Source organism: Brachycentrus maculatus, unplaced genomic scaffold, assembly GCF_059751285.1.
Source record: "Brachycentrus maculatus isolate JH-2025_06_01 unplaced genomic scaffold, ASM5975128v1 h1tg000152l, whole genome shotgun sequence".
Taxonomy (NCBI): domain Eukaryota; kingdom Metazoa; phylum Arthropoda; class Insecta; order Trichoptera; family Brachycentridae; genus Brachycentrus; species Brachycentrus maculatus.
In genome coordinates, this window is record NW_028280905.1 from 888,798 (window position 1) to 905,718 (window position 16,921).

A 16,921-nucleotide genomic window follows, 5' to 3' on the forward strand; every position below is an offset into this window, starting at 1 on the left:
ATATATTTACTAATTTAATGTTCGATTTTAAAATGGATACATATTCCCACAAAGTGACTGCTGGTTAATTAGTGAAATAATTGTAAAAATTGGAATGTACAGGCGTTTCCATAAGAGTTGACCTATCAAACACATACTTAATTTTTATAAAATGAAATAACTTTGTTATAACGACTTTAAAAAAAAGTGGTTATAACAAAGTTATTTCATTTTATAAAGTTTATAAAATGTGCCACAAAGTATCTGCGGAAAACATTCAAGAAAACTTACTTAGTTTTTGGGTTTTATTTTCAAATGGGGACATTAAATTATAAATAAAACACTTGTTTTTTACCACTTCAGTATTAAATTATTATGACTAGTTTCGGAACCTGCAGATGCACGGGCTTATATTTAGATCAATCTAAGGATTTAAATATAAACCCGGGGATAGAAGCATCTTGACTTTATACATATTTAAGCCCGTAGATGTAAACATCTATAGCTTCCGAAACTACCCGTAACAATATAATACTCAAGTAGTAAAAAACGAGTGTTTTATTTCTAATTTCATCATGCTTTACCACAAAGCGAGTGCTGAAATAACAAATAACATACCCAAGGACATTATACAACATGTCTTAAGTTTTACACTTTGTATGATAATGATAATAATTTTGGATAATTTATATAGCATCATTTTTGTCAAATATTACCTAAAGGTTACTTCAATTCTAAAAGGTTTTTATTTTATTATGTTCGGGTCAGCTCTGACAGATACCCCTATACCAACATTTATTAATGTAATAATGATATCATATGCATACTATATTTTGTCAATAACATGCCTTCATTGCTTAACACTCATTTAATATTTATTTTCATTAAGCGTGAATTGAAATACGACACAGAAGGACTGATTTCATAAATGGCATATTTTAAAATCAGTTATTTTAAATGATAAATTACACTACTGTTACTATTATTCAAATTAACATGATCATTCATAGATAATAAAATAATACTCAGTTAACTAATGAAATGAAGATTACCATTAATTAGTTTTAAATTATTGTTATTGATTATGCATAATAATTTTATCTTCTGAAGTGACTTGTCCACCTTTCTGGTAGATTTCACTTTCATAGGCATTGCGGTTATTCACTTTTTTCTCTCATATAGTAATTTTTATCTTCTTTGTGTGTCATGTCGGGTCCCCCCGGTGTTGACTCACTTGAGAGTAATTGTCCTTGTCTTGGGCAATTATAAACAGCGCTTCAATGGTCCTGTTCCCTATCCGATCTCGTATATTCAGGAGTCAGGAGATCTGTCTTCTACCCATACCTCGTTGACCTTCTATTTTGCCTTTTATATACTTCCCTTATTTTTTCCAATATAGAAGTAATGTCTCATACTCTGAGCTTCACCTAACTCATGTTTTCAGGTGTCTCCCAGTATGTAAAATATTTGTGATTGCTGAATCAATTCTTCTTCATCTTCTTGCTCAATGCTGAGCGTCGTGGTCTTCTGGAATGTCAGGCACTTGGTGCACAAGTCCTCTCCATTCTTCCCGGTCCTGGGCCAACTTGATGGCAGCGTTTAGCGAGGATCCGGTTAATTCCTTTATTTGGTCTGTCCATCTTGTTGGAGACCGTCCTCTTGCCCGCTTGCCTTCAACTGTACCTGTTACTACCAGTTTTTCAAGACTCTTCTCGTTCTTTCTGGCGATATGCCCAAAGTAGGACAGAATCCTTTTCCTGCAAGTCGTGGAGAGTCTTTCTGTCACTGACAGTTCGCGGAGAATGGAGACGTTTGTGCGTCTTGCAGTCCAAGGAATGCGCAGCATCCTCCTCCAGCACCACATTTCAAACACATCCAGCATATGTCTTTCCTTTTTCCTCAGTGTCCATGTTTCCACTCCATACAGCGCAATGGAGAATACAAGAGATTTCACTAGACGGGTTTTCGTTCTCCTCAGTATGGACCGATTTTTCCATATCTTCGCCAGACTAGACATTGCTGATTTTGCCATTCCAATTCTTCTCCGGATTTCTGCTTCACAGCCTCCGTCTTTAGAAATGAGTGCACCTAAATAGATAAAGTCGTCGACTTCTTCATAATCCCTTAAAGAATTGTTACTTATCAGGGTGCCGAATCGGTCGATGACAAGAACCTTGGTTTTACTTTTGTTTATTTGAAGTCCTAAATGCTGGCTTTCTATTTCGACTCTATGGAGGAGTTCAGCCATTTCGTCCTCATTGTTGGCTATTAGCGTTGTGTCGTCTGCAAACCTTATATTGGAGATCTTTTTGCCCCCTACTGATACGCCACCTTCCCACCCGTCTAGTACTTTCCTCATTATATATTCTCCATATATATTGAAGAGATCAGGAGACAGTATACACCCTTGTCTCACGCCTTTTTGTACTTGAAATGACTCTGAGAGGAAATTATCAACTCTTACCGATGCCAAATTTTGTACGTATAAGTTGTGAATAAGTACTATCAGCTGTCTCGGTACACCCATTGCTTCCAAAACCTTCCACAGGCAATTCCAATTCACGCAGTCAAAAGCCTTTGTATAATCAATAAAGCAAAGTACGACCGGAACCTTGAACTCCCGACTTTTCTCGATTATTTGTCTTATGTTCAAGATTTGCTCACGTGTACCCTTGCCTTTGACGAATCCAGCTTGCTCAATTGAAATTTGCCAGTCGAGGTAGTGTTTTAGCCTTGCTTTTAATATGTGTAGCAATATTTTGCTGGCATGAGAGATGAGTGAGACAGTTCGATAGTTTTCACACTTTAGCGTAGAACCCTTCTTGTGTATTGGAATAAATACAGATTCCACCCAGTCCGTTGGCCATATTCCTGATTCCCATACCGAATTACATATATCGTGCATCCTCTTAATGCCGTCATCGGTCATATTCTTTAGGAACTCAGCTTGGATTCCGTCCTTTCCAGGCGATTTGTAGGATTTGAGTTTTTTAATGGCATTCTCTACTTCCTGGAGGATTATATGGGGTTCATCTGGATTTAAATCATTGAATTCTGCCTGGGGTTGCATACTATCATCTTTGTATAGATCCGCACAATACTCTCTCCACCTTCTGATGACTTTGTCAATTTCACAGATGGTATTTCCCTGCCTGTCCTCAATGGTCCATGTTCGAGGCTTGAACTTCTTGGCGAGTGTTTTCACTTTTTGGAACAAGTCGCGAGTGTGATTAGTGTTAGCGTGACTTTCAATATCCTCGCAAATCGAATTGATGTAGCGCTCTTTATCCGCTCTGCAACTTCTTTGCACTCTTCGGTTCAGTTTGGAGTATTGGACTCTTACTTCCTGGGTAGATGTGCTCAATTTCTTAAGCCGTTTCCTCTCTTCAATTAATTTCCAGGATTCTTCGGATATCCATTGACCTCGTGTTTCCATATTTGTCCTCGGGGCTTGAGACTCTTTGATGCTTGACGCTATGATATTCTTTAGCTGTGACCATTTGTCTTCAGGATTATTAGAATTATCTTGAGAACTCTGGATCATGGATGAGAATCAATTGATGAAAGTAAATTATAAATGAAAAATATCATTATACCGCCACAACTGATTTAAAACGTGGTGACTGCGTTGATTATAAATAATCTGTTCCTATCTATAATTTTGCCAAAATCTATTTATATTTACATCAACTTATACCCTACCAGCAAATGCTGAAGAGGTCCTGATTGGCCCACACTAGATTATCCCTCCTGTTCCCAACACAGATTAAAATAAAACATCTTATTTTTAAATTAGAAGAATCAAAAAACCACTTAATGATCTATAAACCTTGTGCATAATAAGCAAGGTAAATAATAAATACAACTCTCATCCAAAAAAAAACATTACAAAATGCCTTGATTTTTGCAAATTTCAAATTAAATCCGCTTATAATTAAACGCGTAGTATATATTTTTCCCCATTTTATAAATCGCATGTTTTTACAAACTGGCATACTTTTTTAGTTTTTAAATTTTATATTTAATTAATATTTATTAAACAGGGTGTTATTCTAAATTCCATAGTTTATGTTATTGAAACAACTTTTCTAGTAAATAAACATTGTTTCCAAAGCATTGATTTGTACATATATATCATACATATAAGATAATGACTACAACTAGGTAACATCATATTCTAAATTTTCGAGTTAGTTGCTAAAAATACAACTTTATTTTCTCGCCTGTATATGCGTCAAATATAAATGTATGATAATGCGCCAAAATGTTACAGTTTTTATCATATTTTTTTTATTTATGTAATAAAAATACTAAAATTGATTTATTAAACTGCTCACAATCTAATATTTCAAATTGTAAAAGAAAAACACTTGTTTTTTTACCACTCGAGTTTATTTTATTATGACAACTAGTTTCGGAAGCTATGCTTCCATCTTCAGTTCTAAATGTAAATGTAGTTTACTTGTTGGGTAATATATCCAAAATAAAACAAGGTTTTTGTTGGATTGAATTCTACATTTATTTATGTATATCTTAATACGTGACGCGTTTCGTCTTCTTAGGACAATATCAAACACAGATATTGAGTATTTGATAATGTCCTAAGAAGACGAAACGCGTCACGTATTAAGATATACATAAATAAATGTAGAATTCAATCCAACGAAAACCTTGTTTTATTTTGGATATATTACCCAACAATTCAATATGGAATTCTACCAACTGTCTGCAGTTACGATAAATTAAAAATGTAGTTTAAATTTAGAGCTGAAGCATAGCTTCCGAAACTAGTTGTCAGTATAAAATAAACTTGAGTGGTAAAAAAACATGTATTTTTCTTTTACAATTTCATCATGTCTTTCTACAAAGTGAATGCCGAAACAATAAATAAAATATCTAATATTCAAATTCCCCAACAAAACTTATTTAAGATTTACCTAGTTGTATTAATTACTCCGCGATATAGTATATTCATAATTTATGTTTAAAATTTTAATATTTAAAAACGAAAACTGTGTTTTAAAGGTATGTGATTATGTACAATATATTTTTATTGATTTGATTGCATTAAAAAATATCATTTATAATTTAGAAAAAAAAATTCCTGATTGACATTTATGCATTCCAAACCATGTATGTATTATGTATTTAAATTTTTTTATTTCAGCCACACACAATAATGTCATAGTATTTTTGAAATATTTTTATATTGAAATATTGTACAATAAAGTTTTGATGAAACGTTTTTTCGGTGATTTTATTTATTAATCTTCTTCTTTTTCAAACCCTCATCCGCACCCGATGGTGCATAGGGCACTGCATCATATAAAGGCAGTGCTATCTTAAGCTTTAACACATGAAAGAAAGGTGATCAGCCCTCCATTTCAGGTACCGGTCCAGTAATATTGAATAAATATTAGAATGAAAAAATCACCCTCCCCCCCTGGGAATCGAACCGGGACCTCTAGCACAGTAGTCGAGCGTGCTGACCATTACACCACGGAGACGGAGATTTATTAACCCCCTTTATTTTTGTGGCATTCCATCCGTTCTGCCTACTCCTGCGGGGAAAGATTTTTTCAGTGAAATTTTTCAATTTATATTTAATATTCAACATATTAAACTCAAATATTGATTTAATATTTTTATTATAAATCCACTTGGAATCGTGCTAGAAACATATTCAAACAGTTGTATAAAATATTCTCTAGATGGCAGTCGAAGGTCTATTTCCATTGGTTAAAAATATTACGTCATCCAAATTCTTGTTAACCATTGGTTGAAAGTAGAGTCATGCATCTAAAAATAGAAGGTGAGATCACCCTTCGTTTTATTGCACCAGCTTAGTACCAAAACGTCAAATACCTATCTCAATATTGCGTAGTTCAGGCTGTAGTTTGAGGCAGTTACGTCATTCTAAACTTCGAATCTGGTATATTTTTCCCAGAAGGGCATCCCCAATACTTGATTTCGTCATAAGTCGATGACTCATCGCATAAACTGATACTGTCATGGGCCTGTTGTTCTAGGAAAAATCGGAAAATATAGTAAAAAGTAATCGAGAAATTGATTCAATTCGGCGTGTTACCATTTTGCGCAACTGACCATATCTGGTCGAAAGTTTTAGTGTTTTTATTATCTGTGTTAAATAAATTAAGTCAAGATGAGGTACGACGCGAACGATAGTCAATCTAATGACTCTGATGTATCCAGTGACAGTCAATCATCACAAATGTCATCAGGAACGGATATTGTGGGTCCTGTTTCCAATCCTAGGATGTCATTATCAACGGTAAGTTGTTCAGAAAGCTCGTATGTGACGTTTCATAACCTATATTTTTCCTTATTTTTGTTTTGTTTATAAAATATGCTGATTTACTATTTAACCCGGTGTTTTCAAAATAATTAGGGCGTTTTATCTCAAATGTAAATTTACAAAAACATTTACTGCAAAATAAAAACATTTGCTGCGAAAATTCAGTTGACACTTCCGATGACATTTGAAATGTCAAAATATTTAGCATGTTCATTACGTCAAAATTACGTTAATTTACAATTATATTCAACTTATTCATCATGAAGTTGTATTTATTTTTATTATTTATATCAACGGAGACTTTCGAAACACTTTTATGTTTGAAATTCACCGTATTTATTTGAGTAATTATAGGTTAGGTCATTTAATCTTTATGCTCACAAATAGTTGTTGAAATAAACACTCATCCGATTTATAAACATCGATTTTTAAAACCGCAACTGTTTTTTTTCTGTTTTGAACTTATTACATTTTACAATGATTAAAGAAAACACTTATTACATTTTTATTATATATTGAAAATTTTAATGCATGCATTTTCATGTATGCTAAATGAAACTACCAAAATATATGCTGTCAAGTTACAGTACCTCAACAGACATACCATAGACTCAGGTTCAAGTCTCATAGTAGGTAGTTTATTTTTTTCTGCGCTATTTTTATCTCCTCTCCCCCTTCTCCTCATTTGCAGCCAATGGTGCAAAGGGCACTGCATCAGATTGACACAAGTTTATATTAATCGTTGATCACGTGAAGGCAAGGTGATCAGTCTTGCACTGTATTCACAGTACATTTTGCAGTGAAAATAATAAAAGGATAATAAAATGCCAATCCATATAGTGCCATTTTGTGAAAAATTACCTCAACGGCGCTTTGCAATTTTATGTTTTAGTTGCGCAATGCAATCAAGATCTATGTGTAAATGTAAAAATGAAAATTTATATGACATCTAGTTACTACGGATATTGAAAGCTGCCCCAACCGCATTCCCGGATCTGATACAGAAGCATCTAGGCTTCCTGACAGACCTCTTTTGCAAAGCATTTTTTTTTAAACTTGCGTAAAATTATTGTAAACGTAAAAAAAAATTGTATCTCGATTTTACTGTGAATTTACGTTTAATAGCTTTTAATATCCCTGTCACTGCCAATCTAAATAAATACAAGTTTGTTAAACCACAACCAAATTTCTAGAAGTGACCCAGGAATAAGTAGTTAGTTAGTTCAGTTAGTCAGCTAAATCCGATTTCAACCTGACGTTGGCCGGTACACAGACACCTTTATAGCCCCGACCAGCACAGCGGACCGACATAGTACCGAGGCATTTGCAGAAAATGTTTCGTTATCGCATTTGTTTGGTAACTTAAATGTTCGGTTACTAGCAATAAGAGATCTTTAAAACATGGGTCTTGAGTTTAGATCAAAAATAAAGAATTCTAGATATATCTCAGATTTGGCGGTAAGTTGTTTTGTAAGTTGATTTGCGATGCCGAAGGCCCTATCACTTAGATTTACATCGGTGTCCAAATCAGTGCCAACGGTACTATTTATTTGTTTTTGTAGCGACAGGTCTGTGTTATTTTTATGTAACATAAAAATCACTTTTATTATTTTGAACCCCCTGGAAATCAAACCTGGGACCTCCAAAACAAATGCCAAATGTGCTAACCATTACATTACGGAAACAAGAAGTGATATGTATTTTAATTTTACTGTAGCATTATTCTCAGATGAATAAACCATAATCTCAGTGGGATTTATTTGACATCTAAAAGAAACAAATTTACTATATCGGACACTGGATTATTCACCCTACGGATAAATTTTTAATTTAAACGTGTCTCAATTTGATATTAAACATGTACCGTTCTTCCCTTTTATGTGAAAGAAGAGTGTAAAAGTGATCGCTTAAGCCAGCCAAATGCCAGGTTGTAAGCCCTATTGATGCTCAAATTTTCATCTTATTTCATAAAAAAGGGAAGAATGATACATGTTTCATATCAAGTTGAGACACCTTTAAACAAAGTATGTTATAAAGCTAAATAGTCCATTTTAGACATGGGCTAGTTAAAAATCCAAATGAAATAAAGAATTAATTTAAATAAGTCGTTTTTTATTTGATCATTCAAAGCTGATAACGCCAATCAATGAACAAATTTTGTTGCGTATTGGGTATTTCTATCTCCTTACATATTTCACAATTTGACATCAAAACCTTAAGCTGGAAAAAATATAAACCGAGAAAAATTAACAAATACCATTGCAATTGAGTAACAGATACCCATTAGTCACATCTCTAGTCCATTTACAAATAATAATGTTTTTATTTATTTCAAAAACATGTCTTAGTCATTGTAGTACAAAACACAGTTTTTATTGTATGTTCAGCGTGTCTTGTAGATTATGTTTTTATACCCACTTGACTCATCCAACTTTCCTCTTGTTCCTCTGGCCACTCTAATCTCAATGTGTTCAATATTTAGGCCTTATGTATTATTATATTTTCTAAGTTTTGGCACTCTCCCATATCGACTAATGTAAGATCCTTGTGAAAACCCGTTGACTCAGGCAATTGAACCCATTTTTTTGCATACCCCTTTTCACACAGCAAATTGAAAAAATAATCCTAAGAAAATTAATATTTTTAACTTTTTAATTCCCGACAAAGTAATGAAATGCTAAATCAAAATGGCTCCAACAGCTTGCAGTAAAATTATTTTTACGATGAAATCCTCACTGATAATTACTTGTAATGAAAAATACGACACATTGATTTACCCTTGCAGTATGTAGGTTTAGTGGTTTGTGAGGGACAAGACGATGCGATATTATTACTTCTATATTAATACTACTTATTCCTAGAGGTTGTAGTCTGGGGACATGATAAAGCAGAATTTATGTATTAAATTTTAAATCAAACACTGATCTTTTGAGTCTACTGGGTTGTATTTTATTGTTTAAAAAAAACATAGAAATCAGTTTTGTGACAGTTGTTTCGCCTAATTATGGTATTTTCCAACGAATGTGACGATTAAATGGACTGACGGTTCTTATATAGCTATACAATTCTAGGTACTTAAATAATAGTTTTAACATGTGCAGGGTCTAGCGACAAGATGATGCAGCATTTTTGCTAGACTATACTACGTTGGGTATAGTCAAGCAACAAGACGATGCAGCATTATTGCTAGACTGTACAGCATTGGGAGTAGTCAAGGGACAAGATAATGCAGCATTATTACTAGACTAAACAGCATTGGGTGTAGCCAAGGGACAAGATGATGCAGCATTATTGCTAGACTGTATAGCATTGGGAGTAGTCAAGGGACAAGATAATGCAGCATTTTTGCTAGACTGTACAGCATTGGGTGTAGTCAAGGAATAAGATAATGCAGCATTATTGCTAGACCATACAGCATTGGATGTAGTCAAGGGACAAGATACTGCAGCATTATTGCTAGACTGTACAGCACTATGTGTAGTCAAGGAATAAGATAATGCAGCATTATTGCTAAACCATACAGCATTGGATGTAGTCAAGGGACAAGATGACACAGCATAATACCACACTACAAGTCATTGAGTGTAGTCAAGCAAAAAATGAAAACATGGTTATGTAATTTATTTATCACTCATTTTCAAATAAAAATATTAGATATTCAATTAGATAACTGTACCTCTTTTATATTTCAATAAGTATGTTATCAGAGTGCCACTGTTATAAAACAATATGAGCATTATTCAAGCATTTTATTTCTCTATATAGTATTGATAAACACAATAATTTAATATTATTTCTTATCAGTTGGTAGCTTTGTAAAACGTTCTACCACATCCTTTGTGATAAGAATGTGTTGTATCGTAGAATTTCAAATCATAATACAGAAAATTAGCAGTGTTTTATTTCTCCGATTAAATGTTATTATCTAAGTATGTGTTATAATAGAATAATAGGTATACTCCTATCTTAGGTATTAGCATTGTGTTGTTTTGTCCTTTTGGTGATAAACATTATACTTGACTAATTATTTAAAGCCCTCCTCCGTAGTGTAATGGATAGCACGGTCGGCCACCATTCTGGAGGTCCCGGGCTCGATTCCCAGGGGGGGGGCAAATAAATATAATTGATTTTTTTACTCTAATATTTATTCAATATTACCCTGGACTGGTACCTGAAGCGGAGGGCTGATCGCCTTTCCTTCGAGTGTTTAACTATCAAGATAATACTGTGTTTATATGATGCAGTGCCCTATGCACCACTGGGGTGCAGATAAGGGATCGAAGAGAAGATTTTTTTGAAAAGTTGTCCATCTTTCTCGTTCGAAGAATATTGTATCTTAACACGAATGTGGTTGAGAAGTTATATATTTGCCTACAAATGACATGATTATGGAAAGGGCAGTGGTAGAATGAAATGAAATGAAATTACAGAAAGATAGAATGATGAACAGACAGAATGATGGAGTGATGAAATAACAGAGTAAAAGAATGATGAAATTTAAAGATTCAAAACATATTCAGTGTGTCCAAATACTTGTTTACAATTTTTTTTTAAATTTTTAATAGAGATTTTTGAACAACATACTTGGACACACTCAAAATGCTGTGAATAAAATGATTGGTAAAATTATAAGCTACATAAAATTTTAAAAAATATGTTTTAGGGTATGTAAAATTGTTATATTAAGGTCTTGCATACATCCAAATAAAAAAGTCTCTGCTAAATAAGAGCTTTCCTAATCCAACCATAGATGGATCCAGTGAACTCACATGTACAGTGGCATGAGATTAATGATATATGTAGGAAAAAAACTAACCATCACGCCGCTTCTCCGCAGGGGTAGGCAGAGAGAATAGAACGCCACACCACTCTGTCTTTGCAAACATTCTTCGCCTCTTCCACCAATATATATGTAGGAGTTACAAAAAATTCAGTGGTGTTGTTGTCAATTATAAGTAGAATGGTGAATGTTGCACGTTTGTTAAGTGATCACTTTACCAGCCTATGACGGTCGTTAGCCCCGTAAATGCCCAGACTTCCATATTCTTCTTCATCCACATATGTTGAGATGTCAACAAATAATATCTGTAGTTTATTTATCCATTTATTTATTTCTTTTTTAAATTGTATTGTATGGCCGATATGTTTAAATTGAAATATTTTTTCCGTGAAAAGGCATTAAACCTTTTAGATTGCATAACATCAATGTGGTTTTCTGATGAATGAAATAGTTTGGAAAAACCCAGTGTGTAAATACTATTAACCTGAAATCATTGTTGATATTACTATACAGCCTTACCAAAAGTACAGTAATGTAGTCATGATTCGCAATTCGTCATATCCGAATATTTGTTCACAAATCCTGGATTATGTTCCACTGAGTTGAAATGCGGTCCCTCAGACGAACGTGTGGAAAATCATTGTATGACAGAATTAAAAACGAAGATATAAGAAAGTATTTATTTATAGATTCGGCGTTTAATTTGAAGAACTTCGTTTTAATTTATATATTATATGTTAACAGGTAACATATAGCGTAATTAAATTTGCTAGTTAACACATCGTTTTTGTATTGAAAAAATAGTTTTTTTTTTTCAAAATTATATATATGGTTTTGGAAAAAAAACAGTTATTGAAATGTAAAGAATTCAAAAAATTATAAATATGTTTTATCAATATGTATTCTTAAAAAAAAAACGAATTTCAATGTTTGATGTATTCTAAAAAAAAAAAGTGCTTGGAGACACGTCTGGCCCTTAGCGCGGCCGGTGGCGTCTTAATTTGTACGTTTGAAATCTCAGTCTTAATATTTACATATATGTGGGGTGAATAATCCAGTGTCTGATTTTTATTTTTTTTAACGAATATTACAAATATTTTCTAAGTCGATACCAAATAAGTGCCAATATTAGAAATATTTTCTATTCATTTTTAATTAATGTTTTACTCAGTAAATACCACTATTTCTTAAAATCTACTGTGACACGTGTTTCGATGCATTCCGCATCATTTTCAAACACCGTTTAGTATTTCAAACTCCGTAAGAAATAGTGGTATTTACTAAGTAAAGCATTAATTAAAAATTAACAGATTTTACCATAAAGTGAGTGCCGAATCAATTAATGATAATATTTTCTTTGTTGATGCCGAAATTTCTTACGATTTTGGTTTAAACCGTACTTACTGCCGTGCTGTATAGCGTCGATAGTACCTGTCCACGTAGTATTGTCCGGTTGCACTTTCTAGTGGGCTGGTTCCGCGAACCTCCCACCGCGAGCGGTGCGTTCGGGAAACCCCAGCTGATGTCGTAACTGTACCAATGTCCTCTCGTGATGACAGGTTGATCAGAAAAAAACAATATTGCTCGTTTTGTAAAAAACTAATACCGTTTTGAATATTTCAAATAAGTTTTTATGTTACTGAAAGGTGGAGACTGACCGGAGCATTTCGTAGTAACGTAACACGTTACGATGCGAGCATTCAGGCAGTCAGTACAGCGAGCCGAGCGCTCCATCCATAGTTTCGGATGCTCGGTGATGCTCGCCGCGAGCGATGTTACGACGTTATGTTACGACGAAATGCTCCGGTCAGTCTCCATCTTAAGGCTGAGTATTCGATGAAAGCAGAGTGAATGCATTCGAAATGCGATCCCTCAGACGGATGTGCGGCAAAACGATGTATGACAGATGTTCGAATGGAGAAATAAGAAAAGAATTCAAGGCTGAGATAAAAATTGTCGATAAAATTAAGAACGGTGTGTTGAGATGGTTCGGACACGTGGAACGTATGAGTGAGGAAAGAACGGTTAAACAAATTTATGAGGCGAATGTAGGATAAAGAAGCTGAGAATGACCGAGGAAAACTTTGCACAATCAGGTATGTCAAATACTTGAAAGAGGCCGGGTCAGGAGTCGAAATAATCGGCGGGTGTGTATGAAGGAGTCGAAATGCGATTTCTCTGATTTTTTGGTCACCCTGTATCCACTGACATAATAGTGAATCTGAGCCACACGGATCTACTAATAAACTAAAAGTAACTCAACATCTCAATTCGGGGTTTACATGAGTTACGTATGATAACTATTGCTTTAAATAATGTGTTGATTCCTAATTCGTACGATTTGTCGCTCTACCAACTTCAATAAAAAATAGTTAGAATCGCCATTCGTTCGTTATCTCTATATTCTCTATATTAGTGCGGTTGTCAATCGTGGGTAGAATGGTGAATGTCACACGTGTGTAAGTGATCACTTGACCACCCTATGACTAATGAAAAATTTTATTAAAAAAATAATATTAAAAAAAAATGCTTAAAGGAAGGCGCGTCTTATAGTAAAATACGGTACATATCTGCATATTATACAGTGGCATTCCTTGCATACAGGCACTACATGAGGACCGTCCATTTTATCTTCACATTCGTTTGAAAATGCCATAACTAGGCAAAAAAATTGTCACAATATAATTTTTTTGTGTTTCTGTTAATAAAATACAACTTATTAGACTCAAAAAATCAGTGTTGATTTATAAAATTAATACATAAATTAAAATGGAGTTCTACAAATTTAACGTCAAATCAATAAATAAATAAACTCAAGAAGTGTCTAAACTACTCTACTGGAAAAAATATAGAACCGGACTATGACAGGTCGTAAGCCCTGTAAATACCCTGATTTACGTATTCTTCTCCATCTGTGTTAAGATGTCAAAAATGTAAATTAATTCCCAAGTGGAGGAACCCAGATATGTATTTGGAAAACTAACTAACTAACCCTCACGCCACTTCTCCGCAGTGGTAGGGAGAGAGAATAGAACGCCACACCACTCCGTCTTTGCAAACATTCTTCGCCTCTTCCACATTCATGAATCTCCTCATATATACCCGCCGATTTGTATTTGGACACACTCAAAATGTTGTGAACCATTCCGCTGTTGATATTCGGCAGTAATATATCACGAAATTAACTACAATTTCGCTATTCGACAAATGCGTCACCCGATGAGCGCCAATTATGTTAATTGCACAAGTATGTTAGGCGCCACATATTCCTAGAATTCCTACAGCTCCCGATCTCGTCGCATCGCATCTCCATCCCGACAGTTCGCATTGAATCCTCCTTCCCACGCCAAAATCTTGTCGCAATTCAAAGAAAACATTCAATTCGAGTTAAGACTCGTATTTGTTCAGGGACGCTATTTTTTTGTTGTTTTCCAAACGTAGTCCCTTCTCAGCAATACCGGGAATAGTTGGATCCGGACCAAATTTTAGTTTTAATAGGTTTTTTTCATCTTCAACATGTATTTTATACATAGCTAGGTATCTTGGCTGAAGTATTGATCCGCGGAGAAAAATATTTCTCGGAAATCCGGATGAACGAATATTAGAATGGGATGAGATCAGAATCTATCCGGTGACCTATAGTCTTCCGAGAATTCCTGTGCGTATCTGCCCACGTACTTCCGATATTGTTTTTTTCAAATCCTACATATTCATATGCGAGTACCTATATGGTAAGTTTATTTGGATCCTGAACTCTGATTTGAGATTACCATTTATGGTAAGTCGTACACAAACAATAATTGGCTTAGGTATGGTATTGTTAAATGAGTAATGTATAATATATGCCGCTTCTAACTTTTTCACGACATCTATGAGTGTGTCCAAATACTTTTTCACAAATTTGAGTTTCCACAGAGTTATTCCAGAGTTTCTCTTTTAGGAGTTATTTTACATTTTTGACATCTCAACATAGATGAAGAAGAATGTGGAAGCCAGGGTAATTACAGGGCTTGCGACCTGGTACCTGAAGCGGAGGGCTTATCACCTTTCCTTCACGCGTTAAAGATCAAGATAACACTGCGTTTATATGATGCAGTGCGCGGATAAGGGTTTGAATGAGCGAGTGTTTTTGCCTAGAATTTTCACTCATGAATTACATGAAATTATAGTAACTTTAAACATAAAGAGTAAATCCACTCACAAGTAGGTAAAGGCTATGAAACTTATAAAGTTGAAGCCTGAGTAAGGACATTATAAACGGTGTTGCATAAGCCGTAGTTAGATTTCAGAGTCACTTGGACGTTAGGAAAAAAAAAGGGTTTGAATGAAATGAAAATTACAATATATCGTAAAAATAAAGTTTCAACCAAAATTATTGTTATAATAGCGTTATAATGTATTCAATTTATTAGCCCCTTTTTATTCCTGGCCGATATTCGACGAAAAATATAATTTTATTCACTCAATAAATTCATCATTTAAACACATTAAAGTTTACAGCTGTTTAAAATGATGTCTAGTTGTATACATTTGCTTGAAATAAGCATGCTCATTTAAATACATATATCGATACTAGCATGCTCACAAGTAAACCTGTTCAGACGCCCTCAGAGCACTGCAGGTAGCATGCTCGAAAATCCAACGAATGACTATTTTAGAGCACACTTATTTCTAGCAAAGTACTTACGTACGCACATGCTACTAAGTAGCAATTGCTCAATAATAGCACGCTTTTGTGCCGATAATGAGCACGTGTCTTTAAACCTTCACACAATAGGTACCTTCCGACTGCGGTGAGTCATCTTCCGGCCGGCTTCCTTCCGCAGTAGAACCTATTAAGTTGATTCGGCGAACTTCGGAGGCGTTCGGAACTCCGAGCGCTTAAGGAAATTTCTCGGAAAACTCGCTCGCATAGTCGGAAAGGATAACAATCTTCTAGGAATTTTTCGCCCATTGGAATGTGGCTTTCTGTAGAGGTTTCAATGTTTATCAACAAAGCTTGTCTTATATAATACTATACTTCGAACTAAATGTATCTGCGTTTGCAGAAATCGTCACCTAAATGCAGAATTCGTTTACAAGTTTGTTTCGTTTTCATTTATGTATTGTCAACGTTATGTTCCTCATTTTGTTTTGCAAATCAAATAAATGATTATAATAACATTATGAATCTTGAAATTTAAATCGTCTTCTTCTTTTAACCCTTATTCGCACCCGATGGTGCGTAGGGCACTGTATCATATGAACGCAGTGTTATCGTTAACACATAAAGGAAAGGTGATCAGCCCTCTGCTTCAGGTACCTGTCCAGGGTATTGAATAAATAAAAGAGTAAAAAGTCACTTAAATCGAATCCCTGGGAATCGAACCGGGGACCTCCAGTAAGGTAGCCGAACGTGCTGACCATTACACTACGGAGGCGGACAAATAATACTAGGTTAGAACAAACTCTAAATAAAGTCATATTATTTTTTGACATTTCATCAAAGATGAAGACGAATATGGAAGTCTGGGCTTTTACGGGGCTGACGACCGTCATAGGCTAGTTTAAGTGATCACTTTACACACGTGTAACATTCACCAATTCTACCCATTATTGACAACCACACTACTCAAATTCTTGGAAGCTCTATATATATGAAGCAATTCAGACCTTATTCTTGAATCACTAGAACTTCAGTAGAGACATCTATTGGTGATATGTTAAGTATTTGGACACACTCAAAATGTTGTATCTAAATAAAGTTCCTATATTTATCGTTCATCTAAATTAGCTAACGACGAATATGGGGATTTTGATATGTTCTACTCATCATTGTCAGCGCTGAGATCGCCTACATATTTATA

General features: G+C 34.5%; 2 protein-coding genes across 2 annotated transcripts in view; both read left to right on the forward strand.

The window, feature by feature from the left end:
• The window catches only part of LOC148308722 (3'(2'),5'-bisphosphate nucleotidase 1), a 116,913-nt gene that overhangs the window by 50,435 nt on the left and 49,557 nt on the right, over positions 1 to 16,921 (forward strand). The window lies entirely within an intron of this gene.
• Positions 5,669 to 16,921, forward strand: part of kay (transcription factor kayak) — a 57,131-nt gene continuing 45,878 nt past the window's right edge. The window contains exon 1 of the mRNA XM_088261240.1: positions 5,669 to 6,271. Within this exon, the coding sequence (XP_088117366.1) occupies positions 6,143 to 6,271 (129 nt within the window). The 5' untranslated portion in view covers positions 5,669 to 6,142. The remainder of the gene's footprint in view (positions 6,272 to 16,921) is intronic.